Below are 27616 nucleotides of genomic sequence, written 5' to 3'. Positions count from 1 at the left end.
AACTAGTTTTATTAAATTTCTTCCATTATTATTTTTCTTGGATTAGCAACATTATTTTTGAAAATAATAAAATCCCATTAATAAAATCTCCATTAGGTTCCTGTTTGTATTCTTACTTTGCTTTCTCAATTTAAAGTTAAATGTAGAATAATATTTTTGCCTAACTTTGCAAATAATTTTTTTTTGGAATAATTGGGGTGCCTTACATGATATCTGCAGACCTTGTAATTGAATGTCAAGGAAGGCAGTTTCTATTGGCAAGGGGACCTCTAGCTTCATTGAGAAGCATTCAATTAGATGGAAAACAGATGCTTATTTTTGTCTTATAAACCTCAATGCAGGTTATGTGGTAATTACTTCAAAGAGCAGGATAACAATTTATGTAATCAGCGGGACCCTATAATTACTAATGCATAATTTCTAAACAGCATTTAGCAAAATGAGGCCCATACATACACTTTGTAATGAAAAAGATGTGTTTGACACCACACTAAATTAAATTAAAAATTTGCATATTTTCTTCCAGGAAATGTACTAGCTTCATCTGCTTTATTTTGCTTCACTAATTCCAGTCTACTTCTAGCTCTGCTATAGGATCATGGAAACGCTGAGCCACAGTGATGGCTGAACGGGAGCATAAGAACCAGGATGAGAGAAAGGCTCTCATCCAGGACAAGATAGAGTCATTCTATGAAATGATTTGGAAAGGTTCATCTAGGCAACTTGTTTCTACTGAAAATTTAATATGAAGGTCAGATGATTCCCTAATTAGATTATAATTTATGGCAGAGAATTTGAAAAAGTATCTTCACTAAAATGGGGTGGGGGAGTTGAATGAAAAAACAAACTCATAGCTACAAAAATGATTGCTAGGATGGGTGTGTGGAAGCAAACTAGGTGAAGGGGATCAAAAGGTTTGCATTTCTAGTTATAAGTTAACTGGGTCCTGGGTTGTAATGTAGAATATGTTGAATATAGCTAACATTGCTGTGAGGGATATTTGAAATTTGCTAAGAGAGTAAATTCTAAAAGTTTTCACTTTTTTCTTTTGATGACGATAGGAGGTGCTGGATATTTCCTAAGCTTATGGTCACTTAGCAATATATGGAAGCTAAGTCACTCACAGGACCCTGAAACAAGGTTATTTCTCAATGAAACTGAAAGAAAAGAACTGAGAAATTTAAAAATCTTTTTGTGCACTTATCTCTTCAGATGGAAAACTGAGGCCCAGTAAGATGACACGATTTATGTAATAACAAGCTGCTAGCAATAGGAGGAAGAAAATTTTGGCTGAGTTACTACTAGCCCTATGTCCAGTCTACTACCCTGACTGGAATATAGACAGTTAATATTGGACAAGACAGCTATTATTTTAGCCCTAGTGATAGCCAACATTTCTGTTGTAAATATTTTGAAATTTGCATTGAGATTTACATTGCTAATACGTTTTCTTAAAATAGAAGTAGGTAGAAATAATAGTAGCAGAGATAACAGTAGTTGGTATGGTATCTCATGTAAATAAGTTAAATTCAACATATTAAGAAAATTGAGTACCATTTATTTACATTCTTTTTTTGAAGGACCACTGACGAAACAGCATAACTTAATGAATTCTTACCTAGAGTTCCTGGAGTTACATCAAGTGGATTACCAGTCTCTTCTTCAAAGCTCTGGACCTGAGATACCAAAATGGATCAGTTGTGTTAGAAAAATTTATTTATTTATTTATTTTATCAACATATGATAAGTGTTCACTGGATACTGCTAAAAGGAATAAATATGATTTCTGAACTCAAGTAGTTTATAGCCTTTTTGCAGGCAGATAGCATACAAACACATAAGAAAGTTTCAAAGGAGTGGAGTTCAGGAAAGGGAATATTATTATTACAGTTTTTTTTTGTTGCTCCCAAGGATTTTTTTGGAGAAAGCAAGTATTTTCCATATTTAATTTTAGCTCTTTAAAAGATTTATCACTTAGAAAATTTATGAACAATTCATAAAATCCATAATATAGAACTCAAAGAAAATTTAATTTTCAAATTGGTAGAGTGGAATTTACTTAAAATTTTTCTTTTTAGAAATTAATTAATGCTACTGTTAATAAAATATAATTATTGCTAAAACTAAAATAATAAATGTTTACTTACAAATAATAACATAGCTTATTATAGAAACTTACTAAACCCAAAATTTAAAGAAGGTGAGCCTGGAGCTATGTAGTATTTTGGAATTTTTTTCTTCATATTTTAATATATTTATTCCAGATATAGTCAAATATCTGCATTTTCACTAAAAAATTCAATTTTTTTTCATAAGAAATTCATAAACCTTCTTTGAAAAGAGGTTCCTTAATGACTATGCAATAGGCTGTATTTTGAAGGGGTATCAATTTATGCAAAAATTCTTCCAGTCTTGGAATGTTTTCTAAATTTTGCACACAGAAATAATGCTGAGGCCCTCCCTGGTGGCGCAATGGGCTTCGCACAGCACTGGAAGGCTAAAGCCACTTCAGCTTGAGTTCCATCCCCTGCCCCAGAAGTCACCCACATGGCGCAGCAGACCTCTCTTGACCCGCCCCTGCTCACCTCAGCAGTGTACTTCCTCAGTGATCCTGTTCTGCTCCCTACTCTGTCTCTGGTGAATCCTCTCACTGCCCCTGCACCTCTGGCCTGTACCCCAGTTCTGCATGCACAACTAAATAAAAATCTTTAAATAAAAAACGAAAGAATGCTGAGATGGGAGTTCTTGTACTTACATCTATTTCTACATGTTACACTATTTACTTGGGATTGATATCCGAATACTGAAAGCTAGCTTAAGGAATGTAAACCTTTAAAACATGGTGGTATCTATACCCAAAATTACCTTTAACCCAGAATAAAAAGAAGACCCCGAGGTTATAGCTCAGCAATGCAAGAAGAAATATTTATTCCTTTTTCAATTCTTCACCTTTTTTTTTTCAAAGAAAGTACTTTATGGACCCACTTTTTATTGTTATTTTTATTGACTTTGCAACTTAAATCAGAGAGCATCATATAAATTTTCAAGTATATAAAATAATTATTTGATTGTGACCATTATCAAGGAGAAAGATCCACTATTGCCATTAAGTTACATGTTTGTCTATTGAAAAAAATAAAATAACAAATGAGTACTAACAATTCCAAATATATTGCCAATATAAAGAAACATCCTACCTTGAGTTTATAATTGCAGAAATTTCATAAATTTTAAATTCCCTTAATATGTTTGGGAATTGAAAGGAAAAGGAACAGATTCGATTCTACTAAATAAAATTAAACACAAAATATGTTGATTTTTGCATTAAAAATCTATGCACAATTCTGTTGGAATCATAATTTTGAGAAGTGAGTCAAATATTGCCAAATTCAGCCTTTTAGTAGGACTTCAAAGAAAACATGGATTGATCTGGGGGGCCAAATTTGGCCAATCACAGTTGAAAAGTCTGATATCTAGATATTTAAATACATTGGCTCATGTTTTAAATGTCATGAAAATCTGCCAATTTACACATATTTTTTCATTTCTTATAATTATATTTTAAAATTTGCCATTGAAAAAATGACTACTAAATCTGGCTTTAGCTGCTGTTTAAGATGCAACCTACCCATGCTTCATTTACTTATCCATCGGTACTGGGTGAAACAAATATTTTTATTTCAGTCTGTGACATGAGGAGGTAGTATTTGAAGTATACTTTTTTAGAAAAAAAAATTCAAATAGTAAGGTTTATTTTTAAGTCTATTTTTGCATTAAATACACGTGTAGCCTCACACATATGCAATCTGGACAAAAATATTAAAGAAAGACTATTAATTAAATTGACTGTGAGATTCAACAGACTATCCTGTTTTTCTATGGAAGCGACTAACTAAAGCAATGTTATCAAATACTTATTACACTAATTTACTCATTCAACAAAGTTTTGTATTCAATGCCTGCTTTGTGCCCCAAAATCCATATGAGCTTGTTTTCTTTTGATGTCTGAGTTTGTTCTCTCCCAATTTATACTAATGTCACTTTTCTTCAAATTTCACTCTTTTAAGAGTATTTGGAAGTACATGCTGCAAAGGTCCTAGGATGCTTATGCTGAATATATTTACCACTTCCTGTTCATTCACATATAAATTCATATTCAATGAACATTTGTGTCTCTAAGGGAAGTGGAAGAATCTTAACTAAAGTCACAGTGTTGTCTAGTGAAACTTGACAATGATCTGGCTTTTGGTGAAAGTTCTTGTTTGGATCCTACTTAATCTAACAGATTGACTGGTGAATTACATTTTTTCCTGATATGCATTATAGTAATTTAATTATTAGTTTGGTCATTAAATAATCTTTGCAAGATGAACTAAATAAAAACACTTTTTCAGTGCCACTTCACTTCTTCAAATCTGGGCAGTGACCACGGATTTGTTTTTATTTGACCCTTTGCAATTTTTATTCATTTTAAGCTACTATTTAAAATTATTTTTGACATAAGACATGTGCATCCCTAAACATATTTACATAGACATTAGGATCTTAAGCAGCTCTATACTGACATGTGTTGCTTAATATTGTGGTTAACAGTGGATCATAAATACAGTGGTGACACCCAAGGCTAGGCCAGACAGCCTCAGGTGTACTAGAGGTAGCACCGACATTGACGATTGTGTATTTACACCCTATGATGCCTGCACAACGCTGAAATCACCTAATGATTCGCTTCTTAAAGCCTGGCTGTCATTAAGTACATGATTATATTTTGAGGCAATTTTAATATCTTTGTGGGATGGAGAGTACTACCTCCATGCTCTCGTAACTCCTATTCTTTTATGAGCATCATTTCCCACAAGTTCTTACAGTCCCCTAACTGGTTAAGAATCACTTAATTTCTTGCTTACCTCCAGATTACCAAGCATCTCTACATAGTGACTTTGAAAGCACATTCGTGAGGCTGTCACTGTCCTTTATATGTAAGTGGTTTCTGTACTCCCTCCCTGCCACTGGGAAGTGATTCTTTTGAGGACAGAGACTGTGTCCAGAGCTCACCAGAGTGCTTGAAGTATAAATGTCCCAAAGGAGAAGGCTTAAAATATGTATAAAAAGGTCCAACTTGTCCACAATTTACTATAAAGAGGGAAGAAGCCTAGGTATAATGTACTTCTTTTATAATTACATTAAACAACAGGGAAATAAGTAAAAATATGTGTCTATCTATATTGTAGGTAAGAAAGTCATCTAAATGGGGTTAAAGATTAGTGTGTGAGTGAAGATGGGGATGAATGAGCAGTGAATATGTGAGATGATGGTCAAGTTATGTCAATATTAATCAAACCCAAAGTAAGCAAGCAAATAAAATACCACTTGAATACAGTGGTATAAATACCAAATACAAGTCTCTACTTTGCCCAAGTTCCTGCATTCAGCATCATGAGGGAAATATTTCCAAGCACATCTCTTGGTCCTTGGGATCAGACAGTCTCACCAGGGAGGTTACTCTCACTGCAATAAGCTCACCTTGCCAAAGCTGGAGAAAGAAGAGGACTGGGAAGGGCAAATTTCTCTTAGTGGGAAGTAGTTGAACTTACCCTCAAGGAAAGTGAAACATGGAAAAGCAGATAGTAGATATCAAATTGCTGAGATGCATAATAAAATAGCAAGGCAAGGTCAGAAATGACCTGTGGACTTAATTTTGAACAAAATAAATAAATAAATAAATAGAGAATAAGAGAGAGCAAAGTTTAGGTACATACTAGTCTAATTCTGATGGAAGCTATTAGAAGGACCCTAATATCCTGGACTAAACAGGAGCTTAGAACAATAAGATGCAGGGCTAAGTGGTTGAAAGATGGTGGACTGGAAGGAAAAAATGTGTCTTGGTGAGGGTTATTTCCCTTAGAAGTTGAGTGCTTAGTTATAACACTGACCTCTTCCATTTCAAAGGAGTCTGGTCCATTGCCATCACAACAAAACAAGTTCTTGAGCTTGTCCATCTGAATTGAATTCTCCTTTTGTGTTCTCTCTTTGACTGAGCCATTATATACACAGCAAGGAGGAGTCTGCTTGGCTGCCCTCGATGAGTGAGGCCATTGCTTACTCAGAAGTGCCCAGGGGGGGTGATCAGATGTCAAGTCATCACAGGCTTGGAGAGGTGCCTGTTCTGCTAATTGAGACAAATGATTCTGGACATGGTTATTTTTTGATGCTGGTAACTCCTCTCCACATGCTCCTGGTTTTTCAGAGGTGATGAAAGATTTGTTTCTCATCTTCAATGACCGCCACCCTTCTGAGCTGCAATTCCTCCTTCCTTCCTGCTTTGAAGCTCTCTTGAAAAGTTTGCCCATTCTTCTTCGCTGTTCTTTGGGCTCCCTGCCTAAGGATATTTGCACACTCTCTTCTCCATTTTTTTCTTCTGTTTTGTTCTGGAGGACATTAACCTCACTCAGCAAAGATGAGAAGGCATTGGCCACATGGTTCAGCATTTTCAACTGTTGGAAACGACCTAAAAAACACAAAGAACATACAGTTTGCAGACTGAGTTTTTTAAGTGTAGTTAAAATGAAGGAGGATGTTTAGCTCATGTGACTTTCAAATTGGGGAAGACGTTAAACTTCAGTTATGAAATCAACTCCCCTATTCATTTCCAATAACATGTTACAGGAAATGTGAGTACGGGTTTACCCCACTCTCACGGAACTTCAAAACATTCACATGGAAACTTCTATAAAACAAATGATGTAAAGTGAGGAATTACTATTAATTTACAAGAAAAAATAATTGATCTCAGACTCCAAAAATAACCTACCAAATCATGCACATCTAAAATAACATGTACATGTAGTAAAATCAGAAGTGATTTAAGTTTTTGATCTGAGAATATATTGTCTTCAATCTTCTAAGAAGACCCATTTACCTGTCCAAACAAAACAGAATCTCTTGTAAATTTTTTCTGGAAGGTCTGACCTCAGTCATCAAGCCAATATTCAAACCAATAAATAGAACATGGGAGAGAATTAATGCAACACACAGCCATTGAAACAAGTGGTGAGAAATATTTTTGGCATCTCTAAATAATGAAAGCATGGTAAGAGAAAGAGAACGTTTTGTTTTTATTGCACTGCCTTCTCTCAGCCCCAGAGACATCACACAGGACAGCAATGGTCAAGGGCCACACTGGCAGGATTTATCTGCTGTTCTGTTTGCACCATCACAGAAATCCTACTGACTCTTCCATGAGCATATTTTTGTGTTTACCTATTTCCTTTACCTGTATGGAGGATATATGAGCTAATATCCACTCCACACATGGTCCTCACAGAGGACTGCCATATTCCTTCAAGGCTGAGAGGAGCTCTAGAAGCATTTCTGATTACATTTTCCTCCTGCATTCAGCTTTAGTTGAAACTAAATCTCTTTTGTGAGCCTGAGGTTATGATATAATCATAATTCCTTCTTTATGATGGTTTTCATTTTCATCCCATAGCAGGCTTTTATACTTAGATTAAGACAAAACCAATCAATTTAATTGGCTAAGTCAATTCAGAGCACATTATAATATCTGTGTTTTATTTTTTGCCTTTGGGTAGACTGAACAATGAGTCAATTGATTCTCCTGGCCCCAAGTTAGAGCCTTTTGTATTGACTTTGAATGAGAGATATTTTCATTATGCCCTTAAAGAGTCAGCTAATTTTATTATCACTTGTTTTACTTTTGACCTTCCCAGCTTTCTTGAATCCATAATGTATGGGTAAGTGTTGAATGAGAATAGTTAATGTGTACTAGCAGCAAAGTGTTAGGTGGTGAAAAAGCAGAGTGAGCTGCGAGCACTGATCAGAGGCCAAGATCTGGTTGCCCTATAATCCATGTGTCAATTTCCTCTGTAAAATGTTTACTTCACAGATCAGCTCAAAAACTCCTCAAATATTGGTAAGTGTTATTATTCTGCCCAAATAAAGATTTGATCAAAGAACTTGGATCTCTACGTGACTTGGAGGAGGAGATAACACAAAAATACTATTAATTTCTCCTAAATGTTAGGTTGCAAATTCTATTGGTGGACATCCCCATTTTCTTTTAAATCTCAGTGCTGAGATTTTTGAGACCTATTTTACCTACATAAAAACAGAAACAAAGATGAAAAATCTAACTGAAAATTTTATTCCAGATATTTGCTTGACGGAAACACTTCATCTCACTTGATTTTCTTTTCAGTGAATTTATTTACTGAAGAGAATTTATTTCAGAAAGAAATTTGGCATTTCCCCCAGCTCAGAAGTCTACAAGCTCCACTCCACAGAGATGTTCCTCAACATGCCTCCGAGAGCAGTTCTGTACCTGAAATGACTTTGAATACAGTACACTGCATCCCTTCATGGAGACAGAGAGCACACCTTGACTGACATATTAAACAAATCCTGCAGTAGGTAAATGCCACCTCCAAGGCATCTTTCCTCCAAAACCCTTGAGTACAGTGTAAATATCCCAAGAACATCATTAGTAATATCCTACAGAAAAGCATCCTTGGACCACCAGTGGGGGGAAAATAACAGCAGATATGATACCTAAAAAGTTTTGGAATTTTTTTTTAAGATTTACTTATTTATGCTTACAGAACTGGGGTACAAGCCAGAGGTGTGAGGGGAGAGAGGATTCACCAGAGACAGAATGGGAACAGAACAGACAGATCTACTGAAATATACTGCTAAGGGGAGCAGCGGGCAGGTCAGGAGAGGTCTGCTGTATCATGTGGGTCAGCTCCTTGGCCAGGGATGGAACTTGTGCTGCAGTGGCTGCAGAGAGCTTCATAGTGTGATGCTTTAACCTGCACTAGGGAGAGCCCCCAGTTTTGGCATTTTTAGTCCATGAATCTGGAGATATGGCTGATTGATAGCGACCTCAAGCAGCTTATAGAGGAAGGAGTGGTGTTCCTCATCGATGAGGAAATGAATGCTGGACCTTCTGACTCATGCTAGGCTTTGTCAGTTCCCAGGTGTATGTTTAGGGTACATGGTGGTGCTGTTTCCCAGTTGCCTACTTTCTTTCTCCTGGGCATTTAATATAATTGCACATTTTTACTTCTAGAGGTGAAATTGGCCACTTGGCTTATTTTGAACAATGAAATCTGACCAGACTTAACATGTGGAAATTTTGAGCAGGAGAATTTAAAAACCAAGTATGATCTACATTTACATACCCAAAGTTATATGGTATGAAAATTACTGTCAATTTAAATTTAAAGTAAACATAAAAAAAGAAACCAAATCTTAAAAAAAAATGCCTTATTACTATCATTGAAACCAGTAACTTTTTAGATGGTGGAGCCAAGTCCATGAGTGAGGATAACAAGGGTAGATCCCGATTTTCCCAAACACCAGCAAGATGTGGACACATGGTGTGACGAAGGCCACATGGTGTGACGAAGGCAACCTTCGTTTGGGGTCACTGCAATGAAGGGACTGATTGCTCCTACCCATAGACCTCAGCCCAGCCCTGTGCAGACTGTGACTCATCCTATCACTCACCCCTGCTGAGTCAGACCCCCCCCCCCACTTACCATACAAGTTAGGGTTCTCTATGTCCATTCGCTGCTTTTGAGCTTCAAGAAACACACGAGTGTTGATTCCTCTGGCTGCAGATGCACAACCCAGGAATCTGGCTGGGATTTGTGTGCAGATGTCTGGCTCATCAGCACCAAACCCTAGATCCAAGAGAATCTCCACTGGATCTTCCTCACAAAGTTCCAGCCATTCAGGAATGCTGCAGTAAAAGTATGAATATCTTTATCCAGTAACAGGTCTCTTAACTAAAAGCCATTTTTTTTCTGGTGAACTCTGACTAATTAACCTTGCAGAAATTGTGTGAAAAGGGGGCTCTGGATAGATAGAGGTGGTGCATTTGTTAGGGCTCATCCACACTTACTTAAAGGACAGTCTGCCACTCCCTTTCAGTCTCTCTTTCCTGCTTGCCTGTATTTTCTATGCAACATTAATGATTTTATTTATTTGACTATCAGTTTCACAATAGGCAAAACATTCAATTAGACAGAGAAGGGAGCTTGTGAGAACATAATCAGAGGTAGTGCGCTGATAGCCACAAAGAAATGGAAGTTGATGGCAAGAGATGAAAAAGAAAAAAATAAACAACACTAACCAGGAGACTCAGAAGAATACTTACAAGAGTCTGTCTGAGGCATCATCAGCTCCCCAGGTTACTGAGGTTCACTAGATGCAGATCATAAGGGCTGATGTTTATAAATAATGATTTGAAGTCCCTAGGTAAGGTTTAAATAAGTTCTGTGGTTTTTCAGACTTGACTGAGAAACAAGAAGTGCTTTGATCAAATTGTTTCATTCAGCCTGGCATTTAAAATATAACCATCAGCTATCTGGAAATTATATTTCCACATCCCACCTTCGTTCCAATATACTTCTTGGTAATTGCTATGACTTTAAGAACTCAAGGATGCTGTTGGAATTGGAATGTTTGATGAAGGCTTCCTACATTTGCTAGGTTCTTTTTTGAAGTTTACATTGCCTTTACTTGCTACACTAAGGAGCTAATTTGAGATAGTTTTAATAATTTTGCTCTCATCACTTCATTTACATTGGAATAATTACAGCTCATATACTTGGCCATTCATACATCCAACAACTGAAACCTAGAGTCACACTGACAGATTCATTTACCAGATGCTGCCCATTCTCATCTTAACACTTTCTCATGTGATGTAGGAACCCTAGCTTTGGTCCTGACTCTATCAATGGAGAATAGGGAGGCCAAGAACTTCACTGTGGGCCTAAGTGGCATCATTTGGATGTTGTAGCCTTTGGAAAGAGCTGGTGCACTAGAGGTGCCAATCATGTGATACCTTAATATAGCAGAGGCTCAAAGGAGAACACAATTCCTGTGAGAAATCTAAATTACTCATGAGATGCAATCTATAATCTTATGGACAGCTAGGTACAAAATTTATCCTGTTTATACAAATATTTATTGAGCATCTATCATATTCTAGACTTTCCACGGGGTACCTAAGGTACAAAAGGGAACTAAGACATCGCCTGCTTTTCAAAGGTTCATAGTCTTGTGGACAAGAAAGTAAAAATGAATCAGCTTGTAATTAAACATATTTTCCATACCATTAACTTTCTATTTCTATTAATTTTTCAATAATGATACTCATCATGTTAAAAAAAAATTAAACTACAACTAAAGCTCCTTATTTCCCCCCTAGTAATGTCACAATCCTGACCTCCTTCCTGGTAAATCTATATGTAACTTACAGACATTTTCTCTATAGTTGTAAAATTTCTTTGCAGTTTTCACTATTCACTTTATAAATGCTAATATAGTTTCTATACTTATCTGCTTCTTGCTTTTTCCCCCTTAACAATATGACTGGAAAATTAATTTAAATTAGTGTTTATAACTCTATATATTTCTTATTGCTGCATACAATTCCATCAGATGGGTGGACCAATAGTTTATTTAAGCATTTCTCTTTTGAGAGATATTTAGTCCAACTTCATTGACTCTTACATTCTTGCAAAATGGTCTTTAGAAATCCTTTATCCATTCTCTCATCCATTCATTCAACAAGTATTTCTCAAGTGCCTATTTATAATTTCATGAAACCCATTGTGGCACAGAATGATTTCTCTGGATGAAAAGTAGCTGGAAATCACATACCTTTGTGGTATACTTGCTGCAGAATGGTAAGAGTTGAAGCTGGTCCCTCTGGATAAGGTGGGAATTTCTGAAAACTGATGCAGAGATCTAAGGTGGGGTGGGGAAGATAAATATCAATGTTGATTTAGAGTCTCCTAGGAAGTCTTAGTGCATCTTTCCTTCCAGAGCAAACATTTGCATTTCCTATTCCTCTCTAGGAATCCCACAATGGCCACGCCTTTGAAGAAGAGAGCATGCATCAGAGGTGCTGCTTCTCTTTTCAAGAACCTAGTGTTACAGAAGGTGTGAGAATTTAAGTGTTAGGTGCTGGCTAGTGCTCATTATAAAGTTGATAGAATGTCTCACTTTTGACAGATGGCAAATCATTGGGGAATCTTTCAGGAACACAGCTTTGCTAGGCACCAACTTTCAGGAAAAGTTAAAATTACATGGGGAAAGAGGTACAGTGAACAGCCACTGAGGCGAAAGAGGTACAGTGAACAGCCACTGAGGCGACGCCACATCAAACCTCTTAGTGGTGGAGGGTTCGTACAGTTGGCTGACAACCTCTAGGTTCTGTAGCCATATGCAAAGGTATAAAACTCCTGTGCTACTGCAAAAGTGAGTGTCCCTCTGCCCAAAGAGGCTGGCATTGCAACATAATTTGAAAACATTTTCAAACAGAATGGAACAATGCTATATAGAATATAGTCCCATTTTATATAGCTCAGTTATCACTACATATATGTAGTTTAAACATATATACTAACCAATGGGCACAAAGTTGGATTTCATCACAAAATACACTGTAGACAGCAAATTTTCTAAGGAAGCTAAATTTCCCCACCTGGGCAGCTGAATTTGATTTAGTTTTTCCCCACGTATTAAGAGTGACTGGGCTCTTGCCTCTTGGTTCAGGTGCTTCTGTACTTAAGACCGAGAAAGTTCATGTTTCTGAACAAGAGATTTTGGTTTCAACAGACAATTGAGCTCCCCACTCCTGTTTCATCTATGAAGACACCACCGTGGAATACTGGTGCAAAATGTCTCAGCCTCAGCCACCTACCTCATGTATTCTTTCACAGTCATTTGAACCATTCCTTGTTCAGGCAAAGAAACTGCAAAAAAAGAAAGGGGAGATACACTTAGCTTCTTTTCATCTCATGGAAGATTTTCTCATCCTCAAATGGACAATGTGCAATTGATTTCCACCTCTGAAATTGGCATGGGATAGGATACAAGTTCTTTCTGCGAAAAAGACAGAAAGTAATTAATGGCTAGATTGTGTGACAAGTATTCGAAAAAATACGGTATTTGCTTAGTGAAGAGGGAAGTCAGTGGTGAATGATATAGTCATCAAAGTTTTCATGAAGAAAGTGGTATGTATCTTAGACTTTTAAGAATAGAAAGAATTTGATGAATTAGAAAGGTATTGCCATGCAAGAAGAGTGTTTTTAGTAAGTGCTATAGGGAACTAGATTTTCTCTCATGATACACTAAACTGAGATGCAAAGATGAGACAGAAAATATAAAAGCACAATACTTATTGAGCAACTTCCATACTAATGTTTACAACAACCTTATAACTTATGACTTATCCTTATTATTCAATGAGAAAATTGAGACTAATGAAAGTATAATAGTTAATGATCACAGTCAAAAATAGTAGATCTGGGAATATAGTGTTATCTTTGTTATTGTTTATAGTAATAATAGTTACCATTTCTTTAGCATTAACCTCATTGTGTCAATGCTATGCAAAAAATCTCTTTTAATTCTCATAGAAAATCCAAGAATTATGTATTATTTCTCACTGAAAAGAGAGGCAAACAGGCTCAGAGAAATCATGGCTAGGAGATGTCACGGCTTATTTTAATGTAGTGCTGTCATTTCTTTTCAAAACACCACACTGCCAACAGAAGGTCTTGTAGCTTATTTAAAAACCAAAATGAGGTGTTTATAGGTAATATCAGGACATAAGAACCATTAGAAGTTTAGGAACAAACAAGTAAATGCAAGAAAGAAGATGCTGAAAGTCCATTTGCCTAGTAGTGGTGCTGAGGACAGCCAAGAAGAGCTAAATGCTGGATGTTGGAGGCTCTGGGCTATTCAGATCCTGATCAGGACATGGCATGGGGCAGATGTCTGTAGAAGGAAGTCTTCCAAAGTCGGGCAAGGTCCTCAGAAGCTTCACTAGTCTTCCTATTTCCCCTCTCGTGTTGCTCTCCTGGATGCAAATGCGTGAGATGTGTTGTCATTTAGCATTTCTGTAAGAACTTTTTTTTTTTTTTTGCAATTAAAAAAAGATAATGCAGGTTGGGAGATATTTTGGAAAAACAGACTGGATGTGTATTATTGAGATGTGACTCTGTCACTTGTCTGAAAGAGTAAATTATGTAGCTCATGATAAAGGTTTAAAAATGAGAGGGTGAGGATATATGTGACCCCCGGACTACCACTCTCATGACATTAATCAATGTCATTTCTCGCAGCACCTGAGGGGCTCTCAGAACTGGAATACTGCTGACAACTAAGTGAATAAGGCAAAGTTTATTTGCTGTCCTTTGTTTAGAATAAATGTGACAGGTGGAATTTTGTGTAAACAGTAATATCAGGGTACATATCTAAACTTTTTAAGTTATTAACTTGAGGAAAATATACTACCACTTCATGAAAACATCCCAGAGAGCCACTATTGAGGAAAGAATATAAAGGTGAATGAGTATTGTTAAAGTACATATGTGAAATTTCTTAACTGTCCTTTGTGATACCTGGTGAGAAATATGCATGTAATTAAAAATACAAGGTCTCTCCAAACTTAATGCACCAAGTTAGAAATGAGCTTAAAACCCTAACTTCTGTGCTTATATGTCCATTTGCACCGGTGGTTTTGCTAATATGGTTTTGGTAGGGGAATTATTTTGTAAAATTCTAATAATTGAAAATGGGGGCAATCTTTCTTTTAGCTCTTCTTTCACCCTGTGTGGCACCTCCAGGATTCGGAGTTTGCAAAATATCCATTCTTAATACCAAGTCTCTCATGCAGGCAGACACTGCTAATCCATGGCAGCTAATCCAAACTCAATTCAGCCTCAGAACTTTTCAAACCATGAAAACATTGCCATGTTATTGAAGCTGTCACATGAGAAAAAGCTGATTTGCCACCTTGTTAATCATGTTGTAGAGGCAAACACATCATAATTTTCACCAGTCATGTTATAATGACTATCATAATGAATTAAATAGTAAGCTGCTCATAGTGTAAGATAAAATATCATTTTAAGTAAAATTTTTCTATATCTCGCTGCCTCCCTTCCTATAATCCTCTCCTCCATGACTGCTTTGTATATAATTTATAAAAGCCTGTTCTTTTTGTGCTGGCTTAGCTTATCTAGAGAACTCTGGAGTTTCTGGGTATTTCTGCTTTCTGAAAATATTCCTTTTTTTTCTCAGGGATTTGGTAGCATTTTTGCCACTGCTCCAGTCTATTCTGGTTTTCTAGAACATGTCAATGAATGTGCACATCCAGGCCAGTGGTCTGGCATGGTGGCCACAGCAAATTGCTCAATCTGTCAGAGACAAAGGATCCATTTTCAGATATTGAAGAGAAGTTTATCTCAGCCTTGCTGATTAAAACAAAAACAAAAACAAAACCAGAAAACTAGCCCTGCAGACAATCTAGTCACCCCGAAAAATTCACAGGCCTTCACCCAGGGCATCTTTGTGGGATTCTAGAAGCCATTCTGCTGTCTTGCTCTCCTGTTCAGCAGCAATCTGGTGTCCAGGAAGAAACCCCAAAGAGGAAAAGAAGCCCCTAAAGGTAACATGTTTTCTATGGTCTGAGCAAAGTGGACCTGGCTAGATCACAGTGGGGTAGGGAAGGGTTGGGGGTATCTCTGATCTGATGTCTCTCAGGAAGTTACAGCACCAGCTGGGAACAGGGTGTACTCATCTTTGAATTTACAGTCCGGGGTTACAAAGAAAGAAGAAAAGAGTCTTACTGTCCCCACGTTTCCTAAGGGTTAATTTGGCCGCAATTAGAGCAAGAAAAAAAATTTTCCCTGTTCACTCAAAACACCCCATAGCATAGGCTAAAATACCAGAACTGATTCTCTTTTAGATACTCTAGTGTCAGCTGTCACTGACAATTAGGGGACAAGAGGCATATTTAACTCTCCTCATTTGAATCCCAGCCTCAATGAACTATAGACATATTTTACATCCACTGCTACGACTCCTTAGACTCTTCCTTCTCTGTTGCCAAGCTTGGATGTTTTAACTAAACCACTCCAGAAAAAAAATGATATAATTTTTTAAACTTACAAAGTAAGCCTGATTTTTAAAATTATAATTAAAATAATTAAAAATGTATTAGGTCCAGGGCTCTCCTTGGTGGTGCAGCAGGTTAAAGCACAGCACTAAGAAGCTAAAGCCACTTCAGCATGAGTTCGATCCGTGCCCTGGAGGTGACCCACATGGCGTGGCAGACCTCTCCTGACCCGCCCGCTGCTCCCCTTGGCAGTGTACTTCATCGATCTGCCTGTTGAGTGAAGCCTCTCACCACCCTGCACTTCTGGCCTGTACCCCATAAATAAATCAATCTTTAAAAAAGAAATGTATTAGATCCACTGCTTGCTTGCCCTTTGGCATTCCCCAGCTCCGCAAGACCAAGGGTCATGCTCATGGGTATTGTTTCCTTTCCTGATTCACCTTCTCAGTTCTGGGATCCAGGAGCCTGATATTCTTTATAAGCCTGCATGAAACTGTTCTTCTTTGTCCACTAGAGGGTTTTTGTGGTTTTGTTTTGTTTTTGTCCATTTTGCTGATTTATAAGATCAGCTGTGCTTTAACCCGCTGCGCCACCCGGGAGGGTCCCCCTTAGTAGGTTTTTTTTTTTTTAAAGATTTATTTATTTGTGCATACAGAACTGGGGTGCAGGCCAGAGGCTCAGGGGCAGTGAGAGGATTCACCAGAGAGAGTGGGGAACAGAACAGGCAGATCGACGAAATGCACTGCTGAGGGGAGCAGCGGGCGGGTCAGGAGAAGTCTGCCGCGCCATGTGGTCACCTCCCGGGCAGGCGGGGATCAAACTCATGCTGAAGTGGCTTTAGCTTCTTAGTGCTGTGCTTTAACCCGCCTGCGCCACCAGGGAGGGCCCCCCCCCCTTAGTAGGTTTTTAATGTCAAACTTTGCTCTACAAATGCACTGGGGTACAAAGAAAAAAGAAAAAGAAACGGTCTTACTATCCCCAAATTTCCTAAGAGTTGATTTGGAAGAAAATTAAAGTAAGAAATAATTTTCCCTGTTCTACTCAAAATATCCCATTACATGGGTTAAATGCCAGTTCTGATTCTCTTTTAGATCCTCGAGTCTCCAGCCACTCTCCCTACTGTTAGGTGGACTTCTGCCATCTGAAGCAGCAGACACCGCACTTAACCCTGCAAAATGTATTACTGGAGAAGATGTAGTGAGATATGCAGAAGGCACTAATTAGCACCTTTATTGGCTTAGAAAGCAATTTTTATTTTGGTTTTCCTAAGCATTTCTGACTGATTCATGGAAGACATTTGGTTCTTTGGAATATCGTCCAATAGACTAATCAAATTACATTTTCACAGGGCTCCAAAATAATAGCATTCTGTAGCTTTCTGTATATTTAACTCCTGCATGACCAAGACATTTAGGAGTAACAGTCAACAAGGTTTATTTAGCTCTGTTGGTAAATTATTAACCTAAATTATTATAAAAACAGAGAAGGTTACTGACATTCATGCTCAAACCTTAAAGCCAATTGTAATGCTTTGCTCTTCTTTGCCCACATATGTGCTTATTTTCCAGATAATAACCAATGTTGTAGACCTCTCTCCATTCCACCACTGACACGCAGCCCACACCCTCCTCACCACGAGCCTGAGTTCCCGCAAGCTTCTTCCCAAGGTCTGCACTTTCTTCCCATTGCCAGGATAAAAGCTGGACCCTGTCGCTTCTCTTCACAGAAGCCATTCCTAACTTATGACAGCAGAGATGGCAAACATGTGAGACACTTGCTTAGCTCCCCAGGGCTAATCACTAATCATTCTGGTAAACAAAGTTACTGTTTCAAGATCCCACCCAACATAGATCCCAATTACAGCTACTTATCTTTTGACTTTTTGGCCATCCCTGTCTTAAGACATCAGTGTAAGTCCATCTCTCTGGGTTGTAATGCATTTATAACCTGATCACACCCTATTTGATAGATACAATTCCACCTTTGCTTCCAAACATGACACGGTGTATCTGTCTGACCGCTTCCCATAGGCTTTCCTGGAGCGGCTCACAATCAGCCTCATGTGGTGTCTTTGTTCAAATTGCTACTGCAGCCACCAAATGATCATGTCTGTTTTTGCCTCTTTGTTTGATCAAAACCATCTCTCTTTGATTGACTAGATGAAGTCTTACCCCTTCTTTAAGTATTTTCCATTCTGACTACACCATCTTCATTATGGGCCATTTTGCTAGGATACTTTTGTTGACTAGCTTTGGGGAAATAAATGTATTAGAAAAGCTTCCTGCCTCAGTGGGATTTATAATTTTGTTAGTGAGGTTAGTCACATACCAAAGAAATTTGAGACAACACAGAACAAGTGCCCTATGGGTAGAACTCATACTGGATGTGACTGGTGCTCAGAATGGAGGTAGAGTCTCTTGATGCGGATGTCAGAAATAGTGTTATAAAGCAGATGGGACTCAAAAAAAAGAGAAAGAGATGAACAGGATAAGAAAGACTTTAAGATAGAAGAAACTAGATGAAGAAAGAAAAGAACTAGGGATTTAATGAAAGAGGATTAGAGGGTTTTGTAGGAAATTGTTATAGGTCATATCCAGATTGTAAAAGTGCTGAAAGTCAGAGTGACATATTTGAGAACAAGATTCATATGTTCTACATCTTTGTATCCTCCACTTCACACAGCTCTTTGCTCTGAATGTTTTTCTTTGATAAACATTAAGGGAACATCTATTATATTTAATTGGATTTACTCTGACCTTTTCTTATAATATAGTCTGCAAAAGTAGAATTTAACTTTGTAAATTCTTATTATTTAATGCATTCCTTCTAGAAGTAAATAGGTTTCCTCTTTTGGGATTGCTTTGAGGATTAGAGGAGAAATATTTAAATATTAAAAAGGACAAATGAATTAACCAACCATCAAATAGTCCATAGTACCAAGCAGATCTTTAACAAAAGCAGCTGTGTCTGTAGTAAGAGCTCTAGTTTGCCCACGTGCCATTATTCTTGGATGACACATCAAGCTTGGATGTCAGTCAAGGACACCTGATAGTAACCTACCCAGGGACACATGCCTCCTGTGAGTGTCTGTGTAGCACAAAGACAATGTGCTCTTCTAGGCAGACAGTGCTTAATCTTTAATTTGTTTTCCAACAAATGGGCTTGCCACAAGCCAGCTCTTCCCAGGCTTTCTTATACAAAGTTTTAATATGGAACTTGGCTTTAAGAGTAGTCAGTGGCCTGAGAAGGTTGCTTCACAGCCAGGACCATTGGTCTTTGAGCACCAGGATCAACCCCAACGAGGTTCTGAATGTTCCACTGTATTAGTCATTAATAGGCAGTAGGTAGGTCAGTGGATCCTTATTGAACCACACTGTGAGTCAGACTTGTTTGCTTGTGATCACTGAGAGGAATTTATTTGCATCAGGTGGTGGTTCTCAGAATTGGAAAAGATAAGTCAAAGAATGCTTGTGAGTGCTCCCCTTATAAGTCATGCATATGTCCAGAGCAGATAATGCTCTAGAGATATTTACAAAGGGGACAGTCAGACCATTTAACAAGATGCCCTACTATTCGTCAGAAGAGAGGCAAGAGGATGAGAGTTGTCATTATTTATGACATCCATAACACTCAGGACAAGAGTAGCAGGGATGTGGGGCCACCTTTCATTGCTATGGAAGTTAGTGTGGAAAGAAGGGGAGAGAAAAGGTTCTTGTCATAAAGGGACAGTATTAAATATGCTCTGTCATAAGTGTGGGTAAACAATGGCTCAGACACTTAAGCAAAATCTTGAAATCTTTCTTTCATACTTTACATCCAGCCTACAAAAATATTCTGTCCTGTCTGTTTCCCAAACATATCCAGAATCCAACACTTCTCTTTGTAATCACTACTACGATTCTTTTTAAATTCCCACCTTACCCCCTCTGAATTATTTCATTGATTTCCTCACTCAGATCTGTTTCCACCCTCCCTGAATCTTCTGGCCCCCACAAAGTCTATTTCCAAGTACTGGTGAGAGGAGTATGGCTAAAAAGAACCATAACTATTCCATTCATTTGTATAAAACATTTTGAAAAGATCCATTTCTCATTCAAAGTAGAATCAAAGTTATTGGATGGCACATACGGCCCTAACTTATTTGGTCTTTGGATAGTTCTTTGACCTCTGATCCTCTACTTTTTTCTTTGCTTATTTAACATGCAATCATAGTAACATCTTACTATTCTTGGAATACATAGGGTAAGTTCCCCTCCCATCACCTTTTTACATCAACATCTCATTTGCCTGGAAAAGCTCACGCCATAGACAAATGTCCTACTCCATCACTTCCTTCAGTAGTTTCTCAAAGGTAAGCTTATATTGGATGCTTTGTCTGACCATCTATATCTTTTGTAGATTACATATTTATTTGTTTACTGACTCAATCTCCACTAATCCTAAAGGAATTTCTCATTTGTAGGAGGCATTCCATACATATTTAATAAATCACTGAAGAAGAATAAATGGGGATTGTCAGAAATTTTGTGCACTGATGGGTAAGGAAAAGGAGTTGATCGTATTTTGTTCTCCAGTTGCCAACATAAATCTGAGCTGCAGGAAGAAACAGAAAGACCCATGCATTTGGTGTTACCCAGAACAGTAGATGTGCCGATAAGAAAGCTCGTGCTGTATAATGACTATGGGTATTTATACAAATTCTGTAAGAAATAGGGCACTGTCAGGAATCAAATGTAGTGAAGGCTGTGCCCAAGGAACACATGAAAAACTGATGTTGAAAAACTAATATCCCAAGAGTTGTGTTTATAGTGACTCCAAAGGGAGTCTCTTGAAGTAGCAGTAGTGACAAGAGAAACTGAGTCCTTCATGAAAAGAGATGAGGCATCTCCTGGTGACACCCAGCAATAATTTTGGTTACTTGTGACAGACTTTGTGTCTCCAAGATAGAACAATAATGCATCAAAATTGGGGTGCTAGCTTTATTGTAATCTAATGTACCCATAGACATATGAGGCCTGAGGAAAATTTGAGTTATAAGGAGTTAGTTTCAGAATAACCTTTTATTTATTTCTTACTTTTACAATTGATTTTAATTAATTAATTTTTTTTTAAAATCTTCCTTATGCACTTCAGGGCTATGACTGAAAGTTTATGTCTCAACATCAAAAATCTTATTTAGAAAGTGTCCCTTTCTGACATCCACACTTGGCTCAAGAGAAGAGGAATATCTAGAAGTAAAAATTAATGGCAGGGCCCTCTCTGGTGGCGCTGCAGGTTAAAGCACAGTACTAAGAAGCTAAAGCCACTTCAGCATGAGTTCGATCCGCGTCCTGGAAGTGACCCACATGATGTGGCAGACCATTCCTGACACTCCCGCTGCTCCCCTCAGCAGTGTACTTCATTGATCTGCCTGTTATGCTCCCCTCTCTGTCTCTGGTGAATCTTCTTACCACCCCTGCACCTGTGTCGTGTACCCCAGTTCTACATGCATAAATAAATAAATCTTAAAAAAAAGTAATGGCACTAGACTTCACACCAATAAGTAGAGGTGTGGTGTACTGGTAGGAAGTACACAGACTTTGAAATCAGACAGCCTTGTATTCAAGTCATTCCTCTATCTTATTGCTACATGGTTACAGGGAATTTTTTTCTGAGTCTGTTTCCTTAATATTTAATATGGATGTTTAATTAAAAGCTTGTTTCCTCAATATTTGGCATGTTTTTGAAAAAGTACAACAACCAAAGAATTTCCAACTATCTCAGTCATGTCAGTTTTCTAAGAACTTGGTTTCGTATAATTTAAACTTTCTGGACGTGAGGTAAATGTTTTCTTTAGCTTTTCAGGTGAATTATTTCCTATATATTTTTTGAGTTTAAGATTCAGATGTGGCCATTTTGCATTTCTATTGCCACTTGGTTGATATAAAAAAAAATGAGTGTCATCTCACATAAAAAATTTTAAATTCAGGACTTTGTTGAGACCCTGGTAACTGTTACATAAGAGTGTGTGTGTCTCAGACTTGGCTCATCATCTAGTGGGGATGTTGGTGTAGGGCTTTCCTCCTGGGTTTCCATGTGTAATGTGTATAGTGAATTATACTAGACCTCTAGAAGGCCAAAGTGGTCGTAGAGGCAGACCCATCTAAGCTCAAATCTCAACTCCCTTACCTACTAACTCAGTTTCTTTGGGTACCTTACATAACTTTTCTGAGCTTCATTTTCTGTTTTTGCAAAACTTAGTAATGCTAATACTTACCTCAGAGGATCATCCTGGTAAATGATCTGGAATGTGTGATGCCCCTAGCCTTGTTTCTCCATGTGTACTAACTTCTTCCCCTTCCCAGTTCTTTTATGAAAGAGACCAAAATGCCAAGGATCATAGATTTTTCGCTAGTATAATGGTGGTGAACAAGGTGAATACAGGTCAGACAGGTTTACACTTAATGACAATGAGATCTTGAGTGACCAGAGAGAAGAGTCACCATGAAGGCTGAGAATCCACCTTGGCTGCCTCATAACGCAGGAGATATCAGGAGTGGGACTGTTGAAGGTTTATTCCATTTCACTTCATAGGGAACCCAGTCCAAGGCATGGAGGGCCACCAGAATACTTTCTGTGGCAAGCACTGATCATCCGTAAGCAGGTAGTTGTTTCTTCTTGCTACCAGATTCATAAAACTTCAGAAGAGATCATTGAGGAAAAAGCAGATTCAGAACAAATCCCACTTGTAGAGGGTTGAAGGGCATCCATTTACATTTCATTTCTAAGTCAGAAATTTAATTTCAGGTAATCTTTTCTATGGAAATAAGATCTTCGTGGATATCACTAATAAAGGTGAGGTCATACTGGATTAAGATGAGTCAATGACTGATTTCATAAGAGAGAGGACCCACAGGTTAAAGAGAGACTTGTGGGCAAAGAGGCAGTGAATGGAATAATCAGCTACAATCCTAAAAATACCAGTGACTGTTGGGAGCTGCCAGAAGCTTGGAAGAGGCAAGGACGGTTCTTCCCAAGAAATTTCAGAGGGATCATGACCTTGATGGAGTTTGGTTTCACACATTCAGCCTCTAGAACTATGACAATAACTTTCTTCTGCTTCTTCTTTTTTTCAAAAAAGATTTATTTATTTGTGCATGCAGAACTGGGGTACAGGCCAGAGGCTCAGGGGCGGTGAGAGGCTTCACCAGAGACAGAGTGGGGAACAGAACAGGCAAGTACACTGCTGAGGGGAGCAGCGGGCGGGTCAGGAGAGGTCTGCCATGCCATGTGGTCACCTCCCGGGCAGGCGGGAATCGAACTCATGCGGAAGCGGCTTTAGATTCTCAGTGCTGTGCTTTAAGCCGCTGCGCCACCAGGGAGGGCCCACTTTCTTCTTTTTTAAGCCACTAAGTACCAGGTCATTTGTGATGGGTGCCTTAGGAACTAACATGTCACTCTACCTCATATCAGGATGGCATGAGTTTTTATAAACTCTTCCATCACTGGCGACTACTTTTCTTTTCTTCTTCATTTCACCAGTTTTTCTTCTTGTCACTCTCACTGAAACATTGAGGTAGCCAGCTCTATTCCATCTTTTACACTTCCAGGGGTGGCTTGTAACTTTACTACTCAGGGTGTATTGGCCAGAGAGTGGCTAACACCAGTTCATAGCAGGGCTGACAGAACTTTGGGCCTCCTCTGGTCTCTAATCATCTGTGACCAAAAAAATGTGGCATGTGACCACTCTGTGCTCAGATTTATCTGAAAAGCACAGGTGGACACCAGGCCAGCTACCACACACATTACTGGGTTTAAAATATGATAGATGAGAGAATGCTTTTTACAAGTGAAGGTTCATTTAAACTTGTAAGAAGCTATTCCATTATTATTAAAAAACCTCACTACAGATAAAGAACCCAGTAAATCAAAACTTGTACATATCTGATTTCAGATCCAGGTTGATAAACCTTCTTACTTTGAGGCCTTCACCTCATGTTTGTGCCTTTATAGTTCACTGACTTGATGCAGAGAGGGAAAGGCCATTATTTGTCTTCAATTTCTTTTTTTTTTTTTAAAGATTTATTTATTTATTCATACAGTACTGGGGTACAGGCCAGAGATGCGGAGGGTGAGAGGATTCACCAGGGACAGAGTGGGGAGCAGAACAGGCAGATCTACGAAGTACACCGCTGAGGGGAGCAGTGGGCAGGTCAGGAGAGGTCTGCCATGCCATGTGGACCTCCTCCAGGGCAGGTGGGGATCGAACTCATGCGGAAATGGCTTAAGCTTCTTAGTGCAGTACTTTAACCCGCTGCGCCACCAGGGAGGGCCCTGTCTTTAATTTCTTTTAATACAGTTACTGACAACCCAGAACTGGGGCCAGGGTTTTAAACCACCAACCAATCAAATAAAGTGCTGGAGTTTAAGAAATTCTGGCTTTTAAACAGTTCTATTCTTTCATGAGTCTACACTATTGTGAACAGAGATACATAGATTCTATTTATTGACAAATATCTTCAGAGATTTTGGCTTTATGGAATTAAAAAAAAACTTGGCAAAGGAAGAAATTTTAATAATGCACCTACTATATCCTCAATAAAAAATCCTAAACTTCTATTGTTTTGTAACCAATGGTCACTCTTAACTTCAGATGATAATGGAGGAGGTGAACTAATTCAAACCAGCCAAGTAACTATTAACTTCTAATAATTTCTTACTCTAACCAGTGAACTCCTATTTTGTTATTTTTATATATTTTTTTATGACATTTCAAAAGTTTAAAGCACACTTTTTCACACTTTAACACCTATGAAATCAAGATGTGTCTTGTAGTCAATTTTGCTTTTCACTCTTTTGTTTATAATTGCCAGGATTGGTTTCCCCATCTGAATGATACTTTATATATAATGTGAATCCTCACTATACACAATATGAGTGTATTTTATATTTTATAACAGAGAGGTGTTAGATTCTATGAAATATGATATTTCATTTAAAGACTATGGAAACTCTCTGAAAGCTGTAGTGAAATTCCTTTTATAATCTTCCTATCAAATCTCAATGGAACAAGTGATAGTTTCTACCTCAGAAACACTTAAAGTCTGCATTAGAACTCAGTCATCTGATTTTTTTTTAGAATAAATGCATCATTAGAAAAGATATAATTTTGAGATCAAAAAATAGAAACGAGATTTAGGAGTAAAAGTACTATCCAGTGAAAGGAAAATCAAACAATCTCGTTTCCATAATTACATTCATGCAAAATGTCGTCACAGCACCTAGTGAGTTTCCTATGAGTCTGAGTTACCAAACTATGTGGCAAGAGTCCTGGTTTCCAGCCCCCAATCTGCTGAACAAATACCTATCCTTTCAGAGACTCAGCTATAAAACAGATTGGTTCCATTTCTAGGAACCACTGACAATTCTTTTAATTTATTCACAGATATTTGAATAACCTCCTACTCAGGTCCACAAAACACAATTTTCCCCAGATTCTCTTGTCTTACCAGGGTGGTGAGTTGCGTGCTGAAAGTTTTCATTTACAGAAATGCTGTAAGGAGACAAAAGTATTGTGAGTACAAGGTCTATAAACAAATTAAGTTAATGTTTCATTAAACAGATGAGAGCCAGCATAAAACTTGAATATGAAGAGGACTTTGGAAACCAATCAATAGCCAGACTAAAATTGTGTTGTGTTTTATACTTTTAAACTGTTATGTAACTTAGGCAATCATAGAATAATTCTTCAAGAACTCAGTTAAAAGAAAAATCCCTGCATGTCACTCCTTACAGCCCAGGGTTACTACCCGCATTGTTTTCGTAAATCTTTGCAAGAGAAATATGTAAAACCATGAAGGAATACTTACAATAATCCAGAGTCCAGCCATTGCTGAATACTTTCTTTTTTTGAATTTTCTATAAATAAGAACAACAGTTCAGTCAGTTAAAGCATAACAGCAGAAACAACTCTATCCCATCATTCATCCCCCACTTAATAGCTCTGTTTCCTACATATTTAGTCACATGTTTCCATAATCATATTCATTTTCCCCCCAAGGCAAAACTTCCTATTTTCCATCAGCCTATGCTGAGAATGATGTGTAAACTTGCCAAAGGACTTTAACTTGAAAAAAAGAAGAGAAAACAGAAAATGTGAAAGAGAAGAAGTCAACAGAGGAGAAGTTTACATTGCCTGGTGTGACTACGAAGGGATAGGAGACTTTTGTCTTCCTCTTGTTGGATATAAATCAACATAAGCCTGTCCTTATTGAATCACAGCATTTACCTGAGGCAGCTAGCCAGTGATATTTATTTGCAAGGAGTTCTCTGCCAGGTTAGAAGCCAAATTTGCATTCATTCCAGAGACAAATTGCACTAGAGTCCCAGGATTGCCAAAGGCACCCTGTGTTAAAAAGGCACCAGTCTTTTAAGGTGGATCTTTATCACGGGCTCAACAAATAGTCAACAGGCAAAAATGAGGTTATATAAAAGCAGCATTTCCTGTTAAGTATTTGCTTCCATTTTAATTTGCTGTAGTCTCCTGTGGCTTGCCTGTTTTTGACTTTAACCTACCACCAATGAGGCACCTGAATTAACCCCTCACAAGCTGCCTAGTGAACCAAGAAGGAAGGGGGAGGGGGCATGGGCGGTGCCTTTTCTTCAGTGGAGATACTTTGAAGGGACAGGATGAATAGGAAGGTGAGCAAAGATAGATCACCAGTTACCTGATAGTAGAGGGAGAATATTTCCTTACTTTATTACCCCTTAGACTATTACCATGGTTATTAAAGCTTCATAGGAGATCCACAAAATAGATGTCTTTCAACAAAGTGTTTGCTGTTTTGCAGGAAACCCGAGGCCCACGTAGGGACTCCACAGTATAAGAGCCCTGGAGGACTCAAGATGAGGGGGTGCTGGAGTAGAAAGGAAGCAGAGTTCATCCTTCACTTGGCCTATGTCCATCAAAAAAGCCTGCTCTATGTCCATCCAAAAGGCTTAGGTGTTGTTTCTGTGGGGAACTCAGAAGTACCCACATGTCCTTTCTGGCATGATGCCTCAAGGCTGGACTCTTCAAAGTCAAGTCCTTGATGTGGAATATATTTACCCAGAGCCCGGAGCCCCCACATCTCATCAGCCATAGCAGAGCTTTTTCAAGCAGCCCTGGGGCCCCTCTCACCGAGTATGGAGTCTGTACACCTCTGAACTTCCTCCGCAGAACTGGACAGCTGCTGCTCTTCCACTGGAGCCCAGACCATCTTGGTGGACCGCAGAATGCCTCGTCTGCCCTTCTGCTGGCCTCCTCTGTGGTTGTCAGATTCACGAGCATTCTCCGCCATCATGAGAGTAATTGGGCAAACTGATTGAAGACATGCACACAAACAATCAGACACGATGCGCTCAGCTTTCAGCTTGGCTCAGTGTGGGTGGCTAGAATGCTCATGGTCCAGTGGTTGGGTCCTGCTTGATAACCTTCAGGATCCTCACTCACCCACCTGAGCTGAGTTTCCTGATTCAGCTGGTGAAATGGTTCCCTCTCAATGGAGGGGCATCTGGAGATTTGGCCTCACTGGTCACAGGGCCACAGCTGCACTCTCTTGTCAGGTTCAAGCTGGTGGTATAGGATGTGGGTGGAGAGCAAGCACAAAATTGGACTGGAGGGCCTACCCCACCAAGGAGAAAGTTTTAAAGCAT

At 38.4% G+C, this 27616-nt stretch overlaps 1 protein-coding gene across 1 annotated transcript in view; it reads right to left on the bottom strand.

Annotated features, from left to right (window-relative positions):
• The window catches only part of CCDC129 (coiled-coil domain containing 129), a 64398-nt gene extending 37134 nt beyond the window's left edge, over nucleotides 1-27264 (bottom strand). Inside the window, exons 1-6 of the mRNA XM_004677142.1 lie at nucleotides 27102-27264; nucleotides 12740-12791; nucleotides 11695-11781; nucleotides 9561-9763; nucleotides 5934-6508; nucleotides 1619-1676 (exon numbers count right to left, since the gene is read on the bottom strand). Of these exons, the coding sequence (XP_004677199.1) occupies nucleotides 1619-1676; nucleotides 5934-6508; nucleotides 9561-9763; nucleotides 11695-11781; nucleotides 12740-12791; nucleotides 27102-27264 (1138 nt within the window). The remainder of the gene's footprint in view (nucleotides 1-1618; nucleotides 1677-5933; nucleotides 6509-9560; nucleotides 9764-11694; nucleotides 11782-12739; nucleotides 12792-27101) is intronic.
• Nucleotides 27265-27616: the final 352 nt, after the last annotated feature.

Source organism: Condylura cristata, unplaced genomic scaffold, assembly GCF_000260355.1.
Source record: "Condylura cristata isolate star-nosed mole 26May11 unplaced genomic scaffold, ConCri1.0 scaffold00005, whole genome shotgun sequence".
In the NCBI taxonomy this organism is placed as follows: domain Eukaryota; kingdom Metazoa; phylum Chordata; class Mammalia; order Eulipotyphla; family Talpidae; genus Condylura; species Condylura cristata.
This window is presented reverse-complemented; position numbering and strand designations above follow the sequence as displayed.